This window comes from Heterodontus francisci, chromosome 44, assembly GCF_036365525.1.
Source record: "Heterodontus francisci isolate sHetFra1 chromosome 44, sHetFra1.hap1, whole genome shotgun sequence".
NCBI classification, from domain to species: domain Eukaryota; kingdom Metazoa; phylum Chordata; class Chondrichthyes; order Heterodontiformes; family Heterodontidae; genus Heterodontus; species Heterodontus francisci.
The window spans coordinates 26,877,938-26,899,742 of NC_090414.1; the positions used below are offsets into that span (position 1 = coordinate 26,877,938).

The following is a 21,805-nucleotide window of genomic DNA, read 5'->3' on the forward strand; positions in this document are numbered from 1 at the left end:
TGAAGGAAGGTCATTGATGAAGCAGCTGAAGATGGTTGGGCCTCAGACACTACCCTGAGGAACTCCTGCAGTGATGTCCTGGAGCTCAGATGATTGACCTCCAACAACCACAACCATCTTCCTTTGCGCTAGGTATGACTCCAGCCAGCGGAGAGTTTTCCCCCTGATTCCCATTGACTTCAGTTTTGTGAGGGCTCCTTGATGCCATACTCGGTCAAATGCTGCCTTGATGTCTGAGGGCAGTCACTCTCACCTCACCTCTTGAGTTCAGCTCTTTTGTCCATGTTTGAACCAAGGCTTTAATGAGGTCAGGAGCTGAGTGACCCTGGCGGAACCCAAACTGAGCGTCACTGATCAGGTTATTGCTAAGCAAATGCTGCTTGATGGCACTGTTGATGACACCTTCCATCACTTTACTGATGATTGAGAGTAGACTGATGGGGAGGTAATTGGCCGGGTTGGACTTGTCCTGCTTTTTGTGTACAGCACATACCTGGGCAATTTTCCACATTGCAGGGTAGATGCCAGTGTTGTAGCTGTATTGGAACAGCTTGGCTAGGGGTATGGCAAGTTCTGGAGCACAGGTCTTCAGTACTATTGCCGGAATATTGTCAGGGCCCATAGCTTTAGCAGTATCCGGTGCCTTCAATCGTTTCTTGATATCACGCGGAGTGAATCGAATTGGCTGAAGTCTCTCATCTGTGATGCTGGGGACTTCAGGAGGAGGCTGAGATGGATCATCAACTCGGCACTTCAGGCTGAAGATTGTCGCAAATGCTTCAGCCTTATCTTTTGCACTGATGTGCTGGGCTCCCCCATCATTGAGGATGGGGATATTTGTGGAGCCACCTCCTCCAGTTAGTTGTTTAATTGTCCACCACCATTCACGGCTGGATGTGGCAGGACTGCAGAGCTTAGATCTGATCCATTGGTTATGGGATCGCTTAGCTCTGTCTATCACATGCTGCTTACGCAGTTTGGCATGTGGATAGTCCTGTATTGTAGCTTCACCAGGTTGACACCTCATTTTGGGGTCTGCCTGATGCTGCTCCTGGCATGCCCTCCTGCACTCTTCATTGAACCAGGGTTGGTCTCCTAGCTTGATGGCAATTGCAGTGTGGGGGATATGCTGGGCCATGAGGTTACAGATTGTGGTTGAGTACAATTCTGCTGCTGCTGATGGCCCACAGCGTCTCATGGATGCGCAGTTTTGCATTGCTAGGTCTGTTCGAAATATATCCCATTTAGCATGGTGGTAGTGCCACACAACACAATGGAGGGTATCCTCAATGTGAAGGCGGGACTTCGTCTCCACAAGGACCGTGCGGTGGTCATTCCTACTAATATTGTCATGGACAGATGCATCTGCGGCAGGCAGATTGGTGAGGACAAGGTCAAGTATGTTTTTCCCTCTTGTTGGTTCCCTCACCACCTGCCGCAGACCCAGTCTAGCAGCTATGTCCTTTAGGACTAAGCCAGCTCAGTCAGTAGTGGTGCTACCGAGCCACTCTTGGTGATGGACATTGAAGTCCCCCACCCAGAGTACATTCTGTGCTTTTGCCACCCTCAGTGCTTCTTCCAAGTGCTGTTCAACATGGAGGAGTACTGAATCATCAGCTGAGGGAGGGGCGGTAGGTGGTAATCAGCAGGAGTTTTCATTCTCCATGTTTGACCTGATGCCATGAGACTCCCTGGGGTCCGGAGTCGATGTTGAGGACTCCCAGCGCAACTCCCTCCCGACTGTATACCACTGTGCCGCCACCTCTGCCGGGTCTGTCCTGCTTGTGGGACAGGACATACCCCAGGGATGGTGATGGCACTGTCAGGGACATTGTCTGTAGGGTATGATTCCGTAAGTATGACTATTTTAGGCTGTTGCTTGACTAGTCTGTGGGACAGCTCTCTCAACTTTGGCACAAGCCCCCAGATGTTAGTAAGGAGGACTTTGCAGGGTCGACAGGGCTGGGTTTGCCGTTGTTGTTTCCAGTGCCTAGGTCGATGCCGGGTGGTCCGTCCGGTTTCATTCTTTTTTATTGGCTTTGTAGTGTTTAGATACAACTGAGTGGCTTGCTAGGCCATTTCAGAGGGCATGTAAGAGTCAAGCACATTGCTGTGGGTCTGGAGTCACATGTAGGCCAGACCAGGTAAGGACAGCAGATTTCCTTCCCTAAAGGACATTAGTGTGCCAGATAGGATTTTACAATAATCGCCAATGGTTTCATGGCCATCATTAGACTAGCTTTTTAATTCTAGATTAATTAATTAATTCAAATTCCACCTTTTGTTCTGCTGTGGTGGGATTTGAACCCATGTCTCCAGAGCAATACCCTGGGTCTCTGGGTTACTAGTCCAGTGACAATACCACTACATCACTGCCTCCCCACTTTGGAGCTCTCAAAATCAGACCACCTGCTGACAGCAGCACCCCCACCCACCCAACCCCTCCTCCCAATGCAGTATCAAAAGCCACTAAAAGCACTTTAACCTGGCTTCCAGCAATAGCCAGGATCACAAGCATTTTGTCGCTGGAAGAGTTTCCTCAGTACTGGTGATTTAAAATATTCAACAGGTGCTTATTTCCCCAGGCCAGTGCTGGGGAAACACCATGAAAATCGCCATCTCCTTACATCTAGACCTATCTCTCTTTCTGAACAACATTACCCCTAAAATATCAAGTGCTTGTTGCTGAATTAAGTTCCCATCGAACAATTGTGGTTTCTGCACATTAAATCTTGACACGTGGATATGCAAGGTATATTTTTAAAGTGTTCCATTCTTCCTGGGTTATCTCCATCTGGCTCTCTCTTTCCCGCCTGCACACTATCGCCTCATCACAGCACTGTGAAGGTGCAAGGTGTTATGACGCAAATGTTGATTCTCTCTGTAAATGCCTCCAGAGACCTCCCATTCCTTGTGCTGGACTCCTGTTTTGCTGCCTTCTAAGTGGATAATTGAAATCTCCCAGCGCTGTTAATTTCATTTTTGGCTGCCTTATTGATTTTGTTGCTCGGCTGCACATCACCCTCCCTCTGTTAGTCTGCACCACAAACCCAGCAATGCTCTGGTCTCTCTTCCAACTCCAGTTGGAGCCAGAAGCCAAGAAGATCTCCGGGGGCAGGGTGGTGGGGTGACCTTGAATGTTTTGAAGGGCATTGGGAGGCGGGGAGAGAGGTGGAGAAAGATGGGAAAGAGAACCAGTGACGATGCCTGCAAGTATGGGGCAACAACTGGAAGCTTTGGGCAAGACTGAAATGACACTAATTGCTTCTGACCCAGTCATTGAAGGAATGGTTTGCTTCCAAACCTGGTTCTTATTGGCAATTAAGAAAGCAGGAACTAGTAAGCACAACTTAATTACTGGTTAACATTCAATATCAGCTGAAATATAAACTAACGCCAGAGGAGTGCAGGTTGAGCTAAGATACAATGGATGCAGTACTGTGAGAGTTATCACTAGAGGAGCAAGCATCTATAGGGTTTATGGCATTTGCTTATCCTTAACTTTTACATTCTGAAAGAAATTTTACTGGGAAATAGGCATGTTGGCCTTTATTACAAGGCGATTGGAGTATGGGAATAAAGAAGTCTTACTAAAATTGTACAGGGCTTTGGTGAGACTGCATCTGGAACACTGTGTGCAGTTTTGGTCTCTATATTTAAGGAAGGATATACTTGCACTGGATGCAGTACAGTGGAAATTAACTAAATTGGTCCCTGGGATGAAGAGGTTGTCATATGATAGGCTGAGTAAATTGGGCCTGTATGCTCTGGAGTTTAGAAGAATGAGAGGTGATCTCATTGAAATGTATAAGATTCTAAAGGGGCTGGATAGGGTAGATACTGAAATTGTTTCCACTGGTCAGGGACTCTAAAGCACGGGTGCACAGTCTCAGGATAAAGGACCAATCATTCAGAACTGAGATGAGGAGAAATAATTTCACTCAAAGGGTTGTGAATCTTTGGAATTCTCTACCCCCGAGTGTTGTGGATGCTGCATCGTTGAATACATTTAAGGCTGGGACAGATAGGGAATCAAGGGATATGGGGAGAGACAGGAAAGTGGAATTGAAATCCAAGATCAGCCATGATCGTATTGAATGGTGGAGCAGGCTCGATGGGCCATATGGTCTACTTCTCCTATTTCTTGTGTTGCTGAAGGATATAGAAGAGATCTCGTCACAGAAGGAGGTCATTTGACCCATGGTGCCTCTACTAGTTTCAGCTCTGTGTCAAAGCTCTCCCCTCTAATCCCATCCCTCAATATTCAGGTTTTTAATCTAGAACCCCTCTTCAATGTCACGATCAATTGGCTTCAATAGATGGTAGTAATGGGATCTACGATCACCTTCATTGAATAAAAATGGGACCCTTTTAAAAAAAATTATATTAACTACATAAGAAATAGGAGGAAACACGAGCACTTTTGTTCTTTATCCTGAAAAATAAGTGCAAACTAAACAAACAGGTTCCAAAAATGGAGGAGCAGATAGATAATTTAAAATGACAGTAAGAAAGGAAAAGAAGCTCAACAGCTTCGAGGGGTAAAATTAAGGATATTCTTGGGAGGAGATAGTGATTTGTCAGCTTGGCTCTGTTGGTACAGTCTCCTTCTAAGCCAGTGGCTGATGAGTTCCAGCCTCACTGACTACAGAATGAGGTGTAGTTTGAGATGAGATGTTAAACAGGATGTGAAAAATCTCCAGAAGCTGTTCAAAGAAGAGTAGGGGCATTGTCCTGGTCAACGCTCCTCTCTCTCTCTCTCTCTCTCTCTCAAGCATAGAAAAAAAATAGGGGCAGGAGTAGGCCATTCAATACGATCATGGCTGATCATCCAAACTCACTTTCTCCCCGTATCCCTTGATCCCATTAGCCCTAAGAACTATATCTAATTCTTTCTTGAATATATTTCATGATTTGGCCTCAACTGCTTTTCCTGGTAGAGAATTCCACAGATTCACCACTCTGGGTGAACAAATCTCACCTCACCTCAGTCCTAAGTGGCTTACCCCTTATCCTTAGACTATGACCCCCTGGCCCTGGACTTCCCCGCCATCGGGAATATCCTTCCTGCATCTAATCTGTCCAGTCCTGTTAGAATTTTGTAGTTTTCTGAGATCCATCTCATCCTTCTAAACTCTAGCGAATACAAGCCTAGTCGACCCCATCTCTCTTCATACTGCCATCCCAGCAATCAGTCTGGTGAACCTTCACTGCACTCCCTCCATAGCAAGAACATCCTTCCTCAGATAAGGAGACCAAAACTGCACACAATATTCCAGATGTGGTCTCACCAAGGCCTTGTATAATTGCATCAAGACATCCTTGCTCCAGTACTCAAATCCTCTTGCTATGAAGGCCTGCTGCACCTGCATGCTTACTTTCAGTGACTGGTGCACAAGGACACCCAGGTCTCGCTGCGCCTCGCCTTTCCCAATCTATCGCCATTCAGATATTAGGATTAATTAGCCGTTTGTTTCATTATCTATTTGTGGGACCTTGTGCATAAACTAGCTGTTGTGTTATAGCAAGGGTGACTACACTCTAGAAGTCATTTGTTGTATGGAAAGTGCTTTGCGAAATCTTGATATGAAAGTGTATAAATGTCAATTGTATAAATCAGTTTTGTTTAATTTGCTCCAACAGATTAAGAAAGATCACAGGACACCAAAAATGAACGTACCAAAAGATGGTAAGCATAATGCTAAAACACCCCAACAGTATCATTTATCTATCTTTTTATTGATATTAGCCATCTACCAATAATACACAATATTTTGCGTCCCTCCTCCCTTTGTGTGAATTTTCCCATTTTAAATTCCTATGACCACATTTATAATGGAACTGTATATGTAAACGTGTCACGCTGTAATTACACCCTCCCACCATGGAGGCACTGCAACACCACATACAGCGCAACTCTGGAATCCCTCCCTCAACCTCTCTGACTCTCTCTCTCTCCCTCCACCCCCCCCCCCCCCCCTTTAAGTTACGCCTTAAAACCTACATCTTGTAGCAAGCTTTTGGTCACCTGTCCTAATATCTCCTTACATGGCTCGTTATCAGTTTTTGTCTGATAACAGTCCCGTGACGCGACTTCTGACATTTTACTACATTAAAGGTGCTATGAAAATGCAAATTGTTATCCAACTTCTGCATTATTTCCAGCTATTGCTGTTTAATTTCCACCTTTTATCATAATGAGAGGCCTGGGATCCAGACACACTGTCTGAGGAACTGGGGGTGCTACGAGTTTGGGTGGGTGAAGGGAGACGGATACTGACAGCCACTAAAATTTGATTTGTAATGTGAATTCGAACAGAATTGAGAGAATAAAGGCAGATGCTTGTTGAGCTGTTTGATCAGTTTGATGCAGGCCACTGGATTCCACAAAGGGTTAAATTAATCTATGCTTATCTACAGGCTCTCCTGTTCCCATTGGAGCCCGAAGTCACAAGGATCACTGGCTGACGAAACGCACAACGTTGGCAGGTGAGTGAGATCCTCATCGATATTTAAACCATTTTTGTTGTCGAGTTGCTCTGGCATGAGGCTAGGTCATGAGTGTTAGTAGCTATTTACCTGTGGGAAGCATCGCGGTGCAGCCTGATCCTCCCCTTGTACAGACTAGGCCACCTCCCTTGCCTTCAGGTGTACAGAGAGTATTTGGGAACTGTTGCAAACCCTTCCTTTATTCCAATTGATAGAAAGTGGTTGAATATTATTTAAAAAATGCAGCTTATTCGTTTGGACAGAGAGCGAATTTAATGTTCTGTTCCCACGAGACCCTCGCAGTGATGGGCGGAGGGGCTGCAGTTAATTGCACAGTAATCACTGGGAACCCCAGCTGATTGTGCTGGCCTATCAGTACTGAGGCTACCTTGGCTGACACAGGAACAGGAGGAAGCTATGCAGTCCCTTGAGCCTGTTCTGTTAATCGGATCACAGCTGATCTGTATCTTAAATCCATTTACCTGCCTTGGTTTAACTAACCTGGCAGAGATTGTGGTGGGTAGGGGGGAGGAATTCGAATCAGGTTACCCTGAATCTGGTGGCTCAGCCCCACACCACATGGCGGCTTTGCAAAAGTGGAGTGTGGGGGGTGGGTGGGGGAAATCCCTGATTGGCCTCCTGCATTGAGGTGGCCTGTCCCTTTAAGGGAGACCAGCTGACTCAGTGGCCTACGTGGGCAGGCTGTCTGCAGCGGCTCTTTGTCAAGTCTCCAGACAAAAGACCTTCTGCTGCCTCTTTAGTTTGTCTGTGTGCGTGTGGGTGGGGGGCAGGGAATCTCATCACCATCCTGATCCCGACACCAAATTCCAGCATCCCAAATCCCTCCCTCCCACACACACACACACACACACACACACACACACACACAATCAAATGATCAGAGTTCCTGAGATATGGGATTTTAAAAATAGTCTCACTTTCTGCTCCCCCTGTAAATTCCTTTGCTCCAGTTCTATTTACAAGGGAGTTTTTAAAAACCTTTTGTGACATGTAGCTTTAAAAATAGGACAGTAGCGGACACAGACTTCACGGCAGGAATCATGGCAGGGTGAGCTTCGGAGTGAATCCTAGTTCACTGTCTCCACCCTCCCCTCCTACTGAGACCTAATGGAACAGAGCAAGCTGGGAACTGAGCAGCTCACTCTGCACCACCCCCTCTCCCCTCCCTCTAAGATGTCTTCTCTACCTCTGCTAGATTTCATGGGGACAAGGGAAGGCTGTAAATCCTGGTGCTTAAGGAATCTTGACAGCATGCATGGTGGTTTGGGAGGTTCAATGGATCAGCTGGATTACTCCTGTCCGTCGTTTTGCATCCAGCATGCCTCCCTTGGCTTGATCTGCCTCCGCCAAAGCTGCTGGTCTCTCAGCCAGTACATGCCAGGCTCGGTACCCCAGTCTCTGCTGGACTCTTTGATCTCCCTTGGGGCAGTGTGGGGGCATTACCTCAGTGTCCCTGGATTGGTTGGAGAGGTGTATCTGCTGCTGATCCCTATCTAGTGACTTCCCCCTTCCCTCTGCCAAATGAGTGTGACATGAACTGGGCTGTGACGCCCCCCATGGTTGATAAGGCATCAGGAGCTCAGCTGGCCCCCTGGCAGAGAGCCAATCTCTTCAGAAGAGGAGGAGATTTAAAACCACTGAAAGCAGAATTAAAATTAAAACAGCCACTAGGGGGCTCCTGAGGACAACATTCCCTTTGATTCCTGTTGGGATTGAGCCTGGACCTTGATCATCAACTCCCCAGGAATGGGAAGATCCCAGGGGACATGCCTCGTTAACTGTTGTCCTGGATTCCAGATACTGAATGAAGACTCTTCCGGAGCGGGAGAGATTGTTACAGACGCAGGCAGTAAGTTGATATAATCCCCAGGGGACAGATCATCTGAGTTCATCCGGCCAGCCAGAACTGTCCAATCCCACTGCCCACTACCATGTGAGGCTAGACGGCAATTGTCAGCAGCCTATTCACCTGTGGACAGCATCACAGTTGAGTCTGATATCAGCCTCACCCAAACGACGAGCTTCCCAGCTGCCAGTGGGAACCCTGGTTTATTATTTTAAGCTCTCCAGCCAAGGGTTCCCAATAGTAGACCCAGAACCCTCTCAGCCTCTACAGCACCCCCACCATCAGCCATCAATGGAAGCATTGGGACAGCACCCTCTCCCCCCCCCCCCCCAATTTCTCCACTACCACCTCCCCATTCCCCAGACAGGACTCTCTGTCTGATCCCCATTTTCTCCATTCCCCCCCCCGAAAAATCCCCAGGGATGACACCTCCCTAATCCCCATTCCCTCTGCCTTAACAAGAAAGGACTCCCAACACCACCCCCCCCTCCCCAAAGTCCCCAGGGACAGGAGTCTTTCCCCCCCCCCAATGACCCAGGGACAGGGGTCTTCCCCTCCTCACCTCCCCAATGACCCCAGGAACAACTGGTATTAAACTTGTATGGTTGGGTTGGATTGGATTCCCTAACCCTGCCCGGTCTGGACCTAACCCTGCCCGGTCTGGACCTAACCCTGCCCGGTCTGGACCTAACCCTGCCCGGACTGGACCTAACCCTGCCCGGACTGGACCTAACCCTGCCCGGACTGGACCTAACCCTGCCCGGACTGGACCTAACCCTGCCCGGACTGGACCTAACCCTGCCCGGTCTGGACCTAACCCTGCCCGGACTGGACCTAACCCTGCCCGGACTGGACCTAACCCTGCCCGGACTGGACCTAACCCTGCCCGGACTGGACCTAACCCTGCCCGGACTGGACCTAACCCTGCCCGGTCTGGACCTAACCCTGCCCGGTCTGGACCTAACCCTGCCCGGACTGGACCTAACCCTGCCCGGTCTGGACCTAACCCTGCCCGGACTGGACCTAACCCTGCCCGGTCTGGACCTAACCCTGCCCGGACTGGACCTAACCCTGCCCGGACTGGACCTAACCCTGCCCGGACTGGACCTAACCCTGCCCGGTCTGGACCTAACCCTGCCCGGACTGGACCTAACCCTGCCCGGACTGGACCTAACCCTGCCCGGTCTGGACCTAACCCTGCCCGGACTGGACCTAACCCTGCCCGGTCTGGACCTAACCCTGCCCGGACTGGACCTAACCCTGCCCGGTCTGGACCTAACCCTGCCTTTAATCCACCCCCAGATCCTCCCCATTGTCCCCGCACCAGGCCGCCGCACACCCAGTCAGCTTCCTGGCTTCCTCCGCCGCAATTAGTCCTTCCTGCAGCAACCGCAGGGCTGAAAACAAACCTGCAGAAGCCCCCGCCCGGGAAGGGGGTCTAGTTGTATTTCTGGGTGGGTGGGGGGGGAGGGGTGTGACTATGAAGCTGACAGTGAAAGGGTTTTCTTGTGGGGGGGCGGTGTTGTTCGAGGGCGGTGAGGCGGCGCGGCCGGCACTACTTTCCCCAGGCTGGCTCATTGTGCGCGAGCCCCGGAGCCGCGAGCGAGCGGGCAGCAAGCTCCCAAGACCGGGGAAGAGGCAGAGCAGAGCCGCACACCACGGCAAAAACACCGGCACCGATTGCAAAATAAAGTGCCCACTGCATTCATTCATTTGCAAAAAGGAAAAAGAAATAAAGAAAGAAAAGCAGCCGCCGGGGGCTGAGAGGGATAAACAAGCGCGCATTGAGGCAGCGGCGGAGCTGGAGGAGCCGGGCGGGCGCCGAGCGCTGGAGCGGCGGTTCCTTTCAGGTTCGTCCGTCCGAGGAGGAGGGAGTGGAGTGGAGTGGAGGGAGAGAGGGGGTGGAGGAGGGGTGCAGAAGGAGGAGGTGGGAAGGTGAGGGGAGAGGGCCTAGGAGGAAAGGAAGAAAGAGTGGATGGGGGGGGGGGTGATGAGGGAGGGATGGGGGGGGGGTGATGAGGGAGGGGATGGGGTGCATGAGGGGGGCTGAGGGAGGGGATGGGGGGGTGATGAGGGAGGGGATGGGGTGCATGAGGGAGGGGATGGGAGGTGGATGGGGGGGTGATGAGGGAGGGGATGGGAGGTGGATGGGGGGAGGGGATGGGGTGCATGAGGGGGGGGGATGGGGGGGTGATGAGGGAGGGGATGGGAGGTGGATGGGGGGGTGATGAGGGAGGGGATGGGGTGCATGAGGGGGGGGATGGGGGGGTGATGAGGGAGGGGATGGGAGGTGGATGGGGGGGTGATGAGGGAGGGGATGGGAGGTGGATGGGGGGGTGATGAGGGAGGGGATGGGGTGCATGAGGGGGGAGGGGTAGTGGATTGGGGGGGTTTGTGGAGTGGATGGGGGAGCGGGGGGGGGGAGCAGGGGTGGGGGAGGGGTAGTGGATGAGTGGGGGGATGGAGTGGAGAGCATTGAGGGTGGGCGTAGTGTAGAGAAGGGGAGGAGAGATCAGGGGGGGGTGGGTGTGGGGTTGTAAAGGGTGGAGGAGAAGAGGTGGTGTTTGGGGATGGGATTTCGGGGAAGGCTTGTTTGAGGTGAAAAGAGAGAACTGAAAAGGTAAGGATGGAGGAAGAGGATGAAAGCAAGTGCAGGGTATAGAGAAGGGAGGAGAGAGAGGAAGTGGAGTGTTGAGGGGTGGTTGGGGGGGCGAAAGGAGGAGGGAGAGGAAGTGGAGTGTGGAGGAGAGAGTGGGAGGGGGATGAGAGGAGGGATAGGGAGTGGAGGAGGAGAGAGTGGATGGGGAGGGGTGCAGAGAGGAAAGGGGTGGAGGAGGGGAGAGGGCCTGGGAGGAAAAAAAGAAAGGGATGGGGGGAGGGGGAGGTAAGAATGAGGGGAGTAAGCAGAGGAGTAGAGAATGCCTGAGAGGGGTGGTTTTAAGGGTTAAATATAGGCGAAAGATGATTGGAGGATGTGTAAAAGGTGAGAGTGGGATGGGTGATAAGAGAGGGTAAGAGGGATTGGGAGCTCAGGGCTGCTCAGGTTCATTCCTGAGCTCCGTTCGGTTAGTGCAGGCAGCCCTCCACCCCCTGTGGCAGCCCTACACCCCCTGTGGCAGCCCTACAAGCTCGCTGGCTGATCCACGCAGTCTGGGAAAGGGCCTGAGCTTGATTCTCGGGCTCTGCCGAGTTGGGATAATGACAGGAATCGGGAGGAGAAAGGGGAAACCAGCCAGTGTTTCTGCTTCAGATTTCTGGCCTCCCCTCACAAGTGCGTGAGTTTTAGCTGCAGGCAGGATTCAGCTCAGCTGTGATGCTTCTGTGGCTGAATGGCCTTACTGTCTGTGCTCAGGCGTTAAAAATGGTTGTTCGGTTGCCTGATACAGAGCTGTGACCTGACGGAGTGTTTTAATTTAAAAGGCAGACATCAGGTACTGGCAGCTCTTTTGGGTATGGACAGTGACTTTTCCCTGGCATATGTATCTCTTATTTTTGTTCAGTAAGCCTGGGAAATGTGGGGGGGGGGTGTTTGTTGGCTTGTAGGGATGTGCGCGTGCTGAGCAGAAAGTTGAGACAGCTCATGGTTGGGTTTGGGGTGGGGGTGGCTGTGGTGTCAGCGTTGTTCGGCGCACTCTGCGAGGTGGAATGACTAGCTGGCTCCTCAGTGAAGCTGTTTCGTGTGAAACTGTGCATGACCTGGGACGCTTCTGGATTTGATAAATATATTTGGTTGAGGACCACAGTCAGGCAAAGGTGAGGAGATGCACGACCAGTAAGTGGTTGGAACAAAGGGGTATTATCGGTGTTACTGGTAGACGGTTGCGTATTCTGCTGTTGCTCTTGTGTTTGTGTGGCAATGTGTGAAGTAGCTATCCGGTTGGATGGTTTCTGCATTATGAGGCTCCTTTCAATCAACTTGTTTTTCTAATAGCAAGTTTTAAAGTGATTCGAGCTTTCTCCCTGTCCTATAGCCTGGCTGAGCCATTCACTGGGACAGGAGGAGGCCATTCAGCCCCTCGAGCCTGTTCCACCATTCAGTTAACTTGTGGCTGGTCTGTATCATAACTCCATCTATCCACCTTTATTCCATATCCTTCCTTGCCCTTACCCAACAAAAATCTTTCAATCTCAGCATCCACAGCCTTTTGGGGCAGAGCGGTCCAGAATTCCACTCCTTTTATGTGAAAAAGTGTATTTGGATTTCATTCCTGAACGGCCTGGCAGTGATTCTAAAATTAAATTAATTTAAAATTATGTTTTCTTGTTCTCAATTTCCCCACCAGAGGAAATAGTGCGTCTCTATCTACCCTATTTAATCCTTTAAACACCTCAATCAGATCACCCCGAACTCTTACGAACTCAAAGGAAATTCAAGTCTGGTTTATAAAACATGTCCTCATGATTTAACCCTCAAAGTCTTTGTGTCATTCTGGTGAATCTCCCTCCAAGGTCAGTATATCCTTTCTGAGGTTTGGTGCCCAGAACTGAATGCAGTTGTTCAGATGGGGGTTTAACCAAGGCTCGTATACAACTGAAACATGACTTGCACCCCATTGTAATCCAGCACTCTTGAGATAAAGACCAGTATTCCATTAGCTTTTTTCATTGCTTTTGTACCAAGCTATTGGCTTTTAACGATTTGTGTACATAGACTCGTAAATCTCTTGGCTCCTCTATAATTCCTCACAGTTTAGCAGACAGTCGATTTATCTTCGTTCTATGCAAGGTAAAGATGATTTGCAACACCCCTACATTGGGGAGAGGGAGAAATTGGCCAATGTTCCCCCTCCTGGTGGCTACCCAGTGACTCCTGTGTCTGTCTTCACAGAGGAAGATATAGAGTATCTCCCACAAATACTAGGGAACCAAGGGACTTGTAAAAATGAGGAACTGAAAGTAATTAATATCAATAAAGAGAGAGTACTCGAAAAATTAATTGGATTGAAAGTTGATAAATGCCCTGGACCAGATGAGCTACATCCCATGATGGAGGTGGCTATGGATGGACTGGTGGTTATCTTTCAAAATTCTATATATTCTGGAAGGGCTCCTGCAGGCTGGAAAGTAGAAAATGTAACTCCAGTATTTAAGAAGGGAGCGAGGGGGAAAATGGAGAACTGCAGACCTGTTAGTTTGACGACAGTACTAGGGAAAATGTTAGAATCTATTATAAAGGATGAGATAACTGGCTGGAAAATAATGATATGATTGGGCAGAGTCAACATGGATTTGTGAAAGGGAAATTATGTTTGACAAACTTGTTGGAGTTTTTGGAGGTTGCCACTTGGAGCATTGATAAAGGAGAACCAGTGGATGTAGTGTATTTGGATTTTCAGAAGGTTTTTGATAAGGTCCTACACAGGAGCTAAACAAACAAACAAAGTTAGAGCACATGGGATTGGGGGTAATATACTGGTATGGACTGAGAATTGGTTAACAGACAGAAAATAGAGAGTAGGAATAAATGGGTCATTCTCAGGATGGCAGGCTGTTACTAGTGGGGTACTACAAGGATCAGGGCTGGGGCCACAGCTGTTCACAATCTATATGCATAATCTGGATATGGGGACCAATTATAATATTTCCAAATTTGCGGATGACACAAAACTAGGGGAGAATGTAAGTTGTGAGGAGGATGGAAGGAGGCTTCAAGGGGACTTGGACAGGCTAAGTGAATGGGCAGGAACATGGCAGATGGAATATAATGAGTAGAAGTGTGAAGTTATCCACTTTGGTAGAAAAAACAAAGGCAGAGTATTTCTTAAATGGTGAGAGATTGGAAAATGTTGATGTCCAAAGTGACCTGGGTGTCCTTGTTCATTAGTCACTAAAAGCTAGTATGCAGGTACAGCAAGCAGTTGAGAAAGCAAATGGTATGTTGGTCTTCATTGCGAGGGGACTTGAGTACAGGAGTAAAGATGTATTGCTTCAATTGTATAGAGCCTTGGTGAGACCACACCTGGAGTATTGTGTACTGTTTTGGTCTCCTTATCTAAGGAAGGATATACTTGCCATGGAGGGAGTGCAACGGAGGTTCACTAGACTAATCCCTGGGATGGCGGTATTTTCTTAAGAGGAGAGATTGCAAAAGCGGGGCCTGTATTCTCTAGAGTTTTGAAGAATGAGAGGTGATCTCATTGAAACTTACAGGGTGAGACAGGGTAGATGTGGATAGGATGTTTCCTCTGGCTTGGGATATAGTTTCATAGGTGGCTGGTGAGACTAGAACCAGGGGACACAGTCTCAGAATAAGGAGCAGGCCATTTAAGACTGAGATGAATAATTTCTTTACGCAGTGGTGAATGTGTGGAATTCTTTACCCCAGAGGGCTGTGGGAAGCTCAACCATTGTTCAAGACAAAAGTCGATAGATTTCTGAATACAAACAACATCAAGGGATATGTGGATAGTGGTGGAAAATGATGTAGAGGTAGATGATCAGCCATGATCTGTTTGAATGGCGGAGCAGGCTCGACAGGCCGAATGACCTACTCCTCCTATTTCCCATAATCCTATGTCACTGCTGAAAGATGTATGTGTGAGGCCAGGATCAAGTTAGCTTGTGATGTCTTCCCCACCCCCACCCACCTCCCTGCCTTGCCAGGCCCAAAGAACGTGCCGGCATTCACTAGCGCACAGATGCAAAATGGGTGAGGTACCTGTTGACAGTGTTCCTGCTTTCGCCCCATACCCTTTGATCCCCTTTAGACCCAAGAGCTATATCTAACTCCTTCTTGAAAACATACAATGTTTTGGCCTCAACTGCTTTCTGTGGTAGCGAATTCCACAGGCTCACCACTCTGGGTGAAGAAATTTCTCCTCATCTCAGTCCTGAAAGGTTTACCCTGTATCCTTAGACTATGACCCCTCGTTCTGGACTCCCCCACCATTGGGAACATCCTTCCTGTATCTACCCTCTCAAGTCCTGTTAGAATTTTATAGGTTTCTATGAGATCCCCCCTCACACTTCTGAACTCCAGCGAATATAATCCTAACCGACTCAATCTCATACTTCAGCCCCGTCATCCCAGGAATCAGTCTGGTAAACCTTCGCTGCACTCCCTCTATAGCAAGAACATCCTTCCTCAGATAAGGAGACCAAAACTGTGCACAGTATTCCAGGTGTGGCCTCACCAAGGCCCTGTATAGTTGCAGCAAGACATCCCTGCTCCTGTACTCGAATCCTCTCGCTATGAAGGCCAGCATAACATTTGCCTTTTTTTACCGCCTGTTGCTCTGCATGCTTGCCTTCAGCGACTGATGTACGAGAACACCCAGGTCTCGCTGCATATTCCCCTCTCTCAGTTTATAGCCGTTCAGATAATAATCTGCCTTCCTGCTTTTGCTACCAAAGTGGATAACCTCACATTTATCCACATTATACTGCATTTGCCATGCATTAGCCCACTCACTCAACTTGTCCAAATCACCCTGAAGCCTCTCTGTATCCTCCTCACAACTCACCCTCCCACCCAGTTTTGTGTCATCTGCAAATTTGGAGATATTACATTTAGTTCCCTCATCTAAATCATTAATATATATTGTGAATAGCTGGGGTCCTAGCACTGGTCCCTGCAGTACCCCACTAGTCACTGCCTGCCATTCGGAAAAAGACCCATTTATCCCTACTCTTTGTTTCCTGTCCGCCAACCAATTTTCTATCCATCGCAATACACTCCCCCAATCCCATACGCTTTAATTTTAGATGCTAATCTCTTATGTGGGACTTTGTCGAAAGATGATGTGTGAGAGGGGCGGTCTGGTCAGTGCAGAGGTTCGGGGTTCAGGCTCGGGCGCCATGGTTTGGGTACGGGGTTCAGGGTTGGGTTATTGCCTGGGAGTTTTTCAGGCTTGGGTTTCAAAACTGCCGTTAGTAATATATTGTCGATAGCAGAACTGCTATTGACAATGCCACTGCCTCTCTGAACTAAGCACACAGGCTTGGTTGATGGGCAGTAACGGGCATGTGTTTAGTTACATGTGGCGAGCATGTGCTTCTGTGATTTCGGGCATTCGTTGCTATTGGAAACCGCCTGGGCTGTTCCAGTATTGATGCAAAAGCCCTCCGCCTTTGACTGGCGGTGACTCGAGGCCTTGCACTAGCTGAGGTTCCTAACTTTCGAACGAATGGGGAAAATGCTTGATAGCATTAAAATGCCGAAGCAAAGAGACAAGGCTGTTAGTGCCGCGCGCTGCCAAGAGCAGATCTAACAGATATTACAGATGGCAAGCTTGAATTTCTGAGACGTCTGTGGTGTTAGGAATGCTGAGGAGTTCCACAGTTTTATGATGGGTGAAGGTTACTAAGCTTTTGGTTCACAACCTGATAGAGGTCTTTAAAATTGTGAATGGGTTCGATAGGGTCGACATAGAGATGTTTCCACTTGTGGGGGAGACCAGAACTAGGGGCCATCAATATAAGACAGTAATAAATCCAATGGGGAATTCAGGAGAAACTTCTTTACCCAGAGAGTGGGGAGAATGTGGATCTCGCTACCACAGGGAGTGGTTGAGGTGAATAGTATTTAAGGAGAAGCTGGATAAACACGAGGGAGAAAGGGATAGAAGGATTTGCTGATAGGTTGAGATGGAGAGGGGGTGGAAGGAGGCTCGTGTGGAGGAGAAACCCCATCATGGAGTGGATGGGCCGAATGGCCTGTTTCTGTGCTGTAGACTTTATTCAGTAGCTCTGCATAAGGGGAAAAAGCTCGGAACTGCCCCCCTCCGCTTGGGGCCATCCTTCATACTCTCAGGAAAGGAGACAGGGTCTTCAGGAGGGCCACAGATTCAGAGATTTTTCAGCAGCAGGCCGAGCAAACTGAACACAGCAAAGCAGTTAAAAGCTGATGTCTCAGTTAACCGGGTTGTAGCCTGAGCTTCTGCTCCTGGAACAGTTTTTGTTGCTTTGTATTGTTCCCTGGGTATTTATTGCATTAAAGCCTGCATTATATCAATGGTGTTGTGAGGGCCAGTTTATCTTTGAGTTGCAGGGATCAACTTCCTTTCTTTTGTAACAAATGAACCTCTTTTAGTCTAGTTTATTTCCTTCCTGTCTGCAGAGAGGGTGTCTCACAGGCCCACAATTCCACTGCTGCACTTTGATACTTTTCCCAGGTGGTGGACTATTCAACTGTGGAGGCATCGTAGTGAGCACTATCCGTATCTAATGTCTGGTATTTCAGCTGCCATCTCCACTGGCTGGATGATAAACCTGGGATTTATCTGCTGTGTATGGTTCACTACCGTACTCGCTCATCCATGGGGGATTAGTGGGGGGGGAGCCCCAGATATAATCAAAGCTGGAAGTAAAGGAAGACTTGCAGTTTTATAGTGTCTTTCACAACCTCAGGATGTCCCAAAGCGCTTTACAGCCATTTAAGTACTTTTGAAGTGTAGTCTACGTTGTAATGTGGGAAGTGAACAGCCAATTTGCGCACTGAAAGGTCCCTCAAACACCACTTAGATAATTGATCAGATCATCTGTTTTTACTGATTGAGGGATAAATGTTTGCCCAGGAGAATTCCACTGCTCTTGAAAATAGTGTCGTTGGATCTTTTACGTCCACCGGAGAGCACAGGCAGGGCCTTGGTTTAATGTATCATCTGAAGGACAGCACCTCCAACAGTGCAACACTTCCTCAGTACAGCCTCCGACAGCGCAGCGCCCTCCAACAGTGCAGCGCCCCTCAGTGCAGCCCCCTCCAACAGCACGGCGCCCCTCGGTGTGGCCCTTTCCGACAGCACGGCGCCCCCTCAATACGGCCCCAGGAGTGTTGGCCTGGATTATGAGCTGACATCTCTGGAGCAGGACTTAAACCCATGACCTTCTGACTCAGGTGAGAGTGCTACCCACTGAGCCACAGTTGGGTCAAGTCCCTTTTGTTTGTGTTGGGAGCCGGATGGTACAGTGGATAAGCCACTGACGTTTCAGTGCTCTGATCAAAGTTTGAATCCGGTCCAGCCATAAGGAATGATCTGTCTGCTGTCTATATTTTATTTATTTAGAGATACAGCACTGAAACAGGCCCTTCGACCTACCGAGTCTGTGCCGACCATCAACCACCCATTTATACTAATCCTACATTAATCCCATTACCCTCTCACATCCCCACCTTCCCTCAATTCCCCTACCGCCTACCTATACTAGGGGCAATTTATAATGGCCAATTTACCTATCAACCTGCAAGTCTTTGGCTGTGGGAGGAAACCGGAGCACCCGGCGAAAACCCACGCGGTCACGGAGCACTTGCAAACTCCACACAGGCAGTACCCAGAATTGAACCTGGGTTGCTGGAGCTGTGAGGCTGCAGTGCTAACCACTGCGCCACTGTGCTGCCCAACCACATGGGTTTGACATGTAGTGAATTTTGGTCTGAATCTGTCTCAGTCCAGTTCCCAGTGAGCAAGAGTCACATAGATGGCAAGTAAACAGTTAATCTTGCTGGGAAGGCTGCAAAGATTGTTGGTGGGGTGGGGTGGGTGGTAGCAGTTGTTATTGGTACAGTAGGGAGTTCTCTTCTGGTGTTGGGGAACTGAGGTATGTTATTAGGGCAGTATGGAGAGAGCTTTGGTGAGCAGGCACCAGTGAAAATATCGTTTACAAGGAAGTGGTATTTTCTCCCTTGTCCTCCATTCCTTGTGCTTTTTAATCAGCCTGTGTACTGTTCCAGTCTGCTATACTGATGTGGAGATCAAAATGACTTTCTTTAATTTTATTGTAGGAGATGGCAACCAGCATTTTGTAAACATTATTTTTGGTGTGCCTGTGTTCTTTGAGGGATTTTGGTGCTGGGAAAGAGAACACTTTGCCTTTTGCTCAGGTCATGGCTGGCTTTGGATGCCAAGTAAAGCCCCCCCACTATGTGCTGCTACTCTTGCTGTTGAGGTGCTCCACTTTGAACTTGTGTCCCCTTGCCTTCCTCCCCCAATCCAATGGGAAGTCATATTCCAGATTCACATATTCTATCCCTGTTTCCTTCCTCAGCTCCCACAGCAATGCCAGTAATGATGGAGAAGTCTAGTTCGACGGGAATCTTGTCCCGTGGAACCAGGATGAAGAGCATTAACAATGGCAGCAACAATGGGAGCCAACACCTGCGCCACTCGGAGGAGGAAAGCAGTGATGAGGAGCGCTCACACGGAACCATGTCTGTCGTTTCCATCGAGTGGAAAAAACGGGACCAGCACAGCCTGCATGGTGAGTATCTACCTCTTTACCTTCACCTTCCACAAACCGCACCTACCTCCCTCACCCCCGCCGGCAACTTTCATATTTACTAGCATCTTTGAGATGGATAACTATTCCAGTAATTTTATGTCTTGTTTATACTCCCTTTTAGACAGTATGATCCGGGTCGGGTCTGATTACCAAGCTGTTGTTCCAGAGTGTCACCCAGGTAATGATTTCCATCTGTAAACTGCCGTGATTGCCTTGATCTTGAGGTGTGTGCGAGCCATGCTTTAGTGAGAAGCTTGTATGATGCAAGAGCTGCAATGAAGGAGTGACAACAGACACTAAACTGCGACAGGTTCAAAAGACATTATGTGCTGTCCTGAGGCCCTTTCCTGTTTATCTGGTTGTTGTTGACCCTCTGGTGTAAGCTTGTCAGGGCCAGATGATTGTCGCAGACGTGAATCGGGAAGAATCTGCCTCCACTGGTTGTAACTGGGCAGGTAGGAAAATAATTTTAAAAAAGCTAATGGAACATTGGTGTTTACCTGGAGAACCGGAATACAAAGGGGTAGAAATTTACATTTATATAAAGCTCAGGTTAGATCGCATCTGGAGTTCAGTTCGTATCTCAGTAAGGATATATTGGCCAGAATGATACCGGGGGCTAACGGGGTTAAATCAACATTCCCTCTTCATTTTTTTTCGAGTGCCTGGGTGATTTATTGAAGTATCTGGCCCCTTTGAACTTTTTGCGCAGTTGAGCACGGTAACTTAAGGGGGAATGACTTTTTCACGGACTGCATGGGAACTTTTGGGTTGTTGCACGGCCACACAGCTTACTGGGAGCATTGGGTTAAATTATGAGGATAGTTTGTATAGACTAGATTTGTATTCCCTCAAGTATAGAAGATTAAGGGGTGATCTAATCAAGATGCTTAAAGGAGTTGATCGGGTTGATGGAAACTATTTCCTCTGGTGCAGGGAGTCCAGAACAAGGGAGCAGAGTCTTAATATTAGAGCAAGGCTGTTCAGGGATAATGTCAGGAAGCACTTCTTCACACAAAAGAGAGTGGAAATCTGGAACTCTCTTTCCCCCAAAAAGCTGTTGATGCTGGGAGTCATTTGGAAATTTTAAAGTGGAGGTTGATAGATTTTTGTAGTGTTAAGAGTTACCAAAACAAGGTGAGTAGACTATGATTTAATTGAACGACGGAACAGGCCAGAGGAGCTGAATGGGCTCCTCCTGTTCCTAAGAGCAAATCCTGCACAGGAGAGAATTGCAGCCAGCCTGGACTGACTCCAGTTCAATCCTACGAGTTGCAAGTTTGCATCTTGCAGATGTTGAGATGGCTGACCCTCTGCCCTGGGAATCCACCAAAAATTCTTTTTAAAAAGTGTCAGATACTTAAAGGGAAGCAATGCTGTCGTTACAGAAATCTCATTAGTCTAACGACACAAAAGTGAATAAACTGATATGGAAAACTCTAACACAGAATTCTCAAGGCACAGCTCACAGCACAGACAAGCTTTCTATCTTCCCCGACCATCTCAATTGTGATTCGCCATGTGTAAATGAGTTTCCCCTTTGTGAGAAATTTTCTGATTCACAATTGAGCTTTTGTTTCTGTTTTCTTTGTTTAGACAGTGCTGCCCGTTTCAGTGAGAAGGATACAAAGGGCATGTTGGTTTGGTCTCCCAACCACAACATTTCGGATGCAAAACGTAAGTTTTGTTTGTGAGAATCTTGGTTTCAATATTAGTGTCATAGAGTTTTACAGCACAGAAACGGGCCCTTCAGCCCAACGCACCTGTGCCGACTATCAAGCACCTATCTATTCTAATCCCATTTTTCCACACTTGGTCCGTAGCCTTGTATGCTATGGCGTTTCAAGTGCTCATCTAAATACTTCTTAAATGTTGAGGGTTCTTGCCTCTACCACCCCTTCAGGCAGTGTGTTTCAGATTCCAACCACCCTCTGGGTGAAAATTTTTTTCCTCAACTCCCCTCTAAACCTCCTGCCCCTTACCTTAAGTATATGCCCCCTAGATATTGACCCCTCTGCTAAGGGAAAAAGTTTCTTCCTTTCTATCCTGTCAATGCCGCTCATAATTTTGCATACCTCAATCAGGTCCCCCCTCAGCCTTCTCCGCTCCAAGGAAAACAACCCCAGCCTATCCAGTCTCTCTTCATAACTGAAGTGCTCCAGCCCAGGCAACATCCTGGTGAATCTCCTCTGCAGTGCAATCACATCCTTCCTACAGTGTGGTGACCAGAAC

General features: G+C 48.5%; 1 protein-coding gene across 5 annotated transcripts in view; it reads left to right on the top strand.

The window, feature by feature from the left end:
- The first annotated feature begins 5,646 nt into the window (after positions 1 to 5,646).
- The window catches only part of LOC137355919 (REST corepressor 3-like), a 48,063-nt gene continuing 31,904 nt past the window's right edge, over positions 5,647 to 21,805 (top strand). For 3 of the 5 annotated variants that reach the window (XM_068021580.1, XM_068021576.1, XM_068021577.1), the window contains exons 1-5: positions 5,647 to 5,689; positions 6,421 to 6,489; positions 19,340 to 19,552; positions 19,695 to 19,751; positions 21,170 to 21,250. In XM_068021580.1, the coding sequence (XP_067877681.1) occupies positions 5,671 to 5,689; positions 6,421 to 6,489; positions 19,340 to 19,552; positions 19,695 to 19,751; positions 21,170 to 21,250 (439 nt within the window). In that variant the 5' untranslated portion in view covers positions 5,647 to 5,670. The other 2 variants (XM_068021578.1, XM_068021579.1) reach the window with 2 other exon arrangements.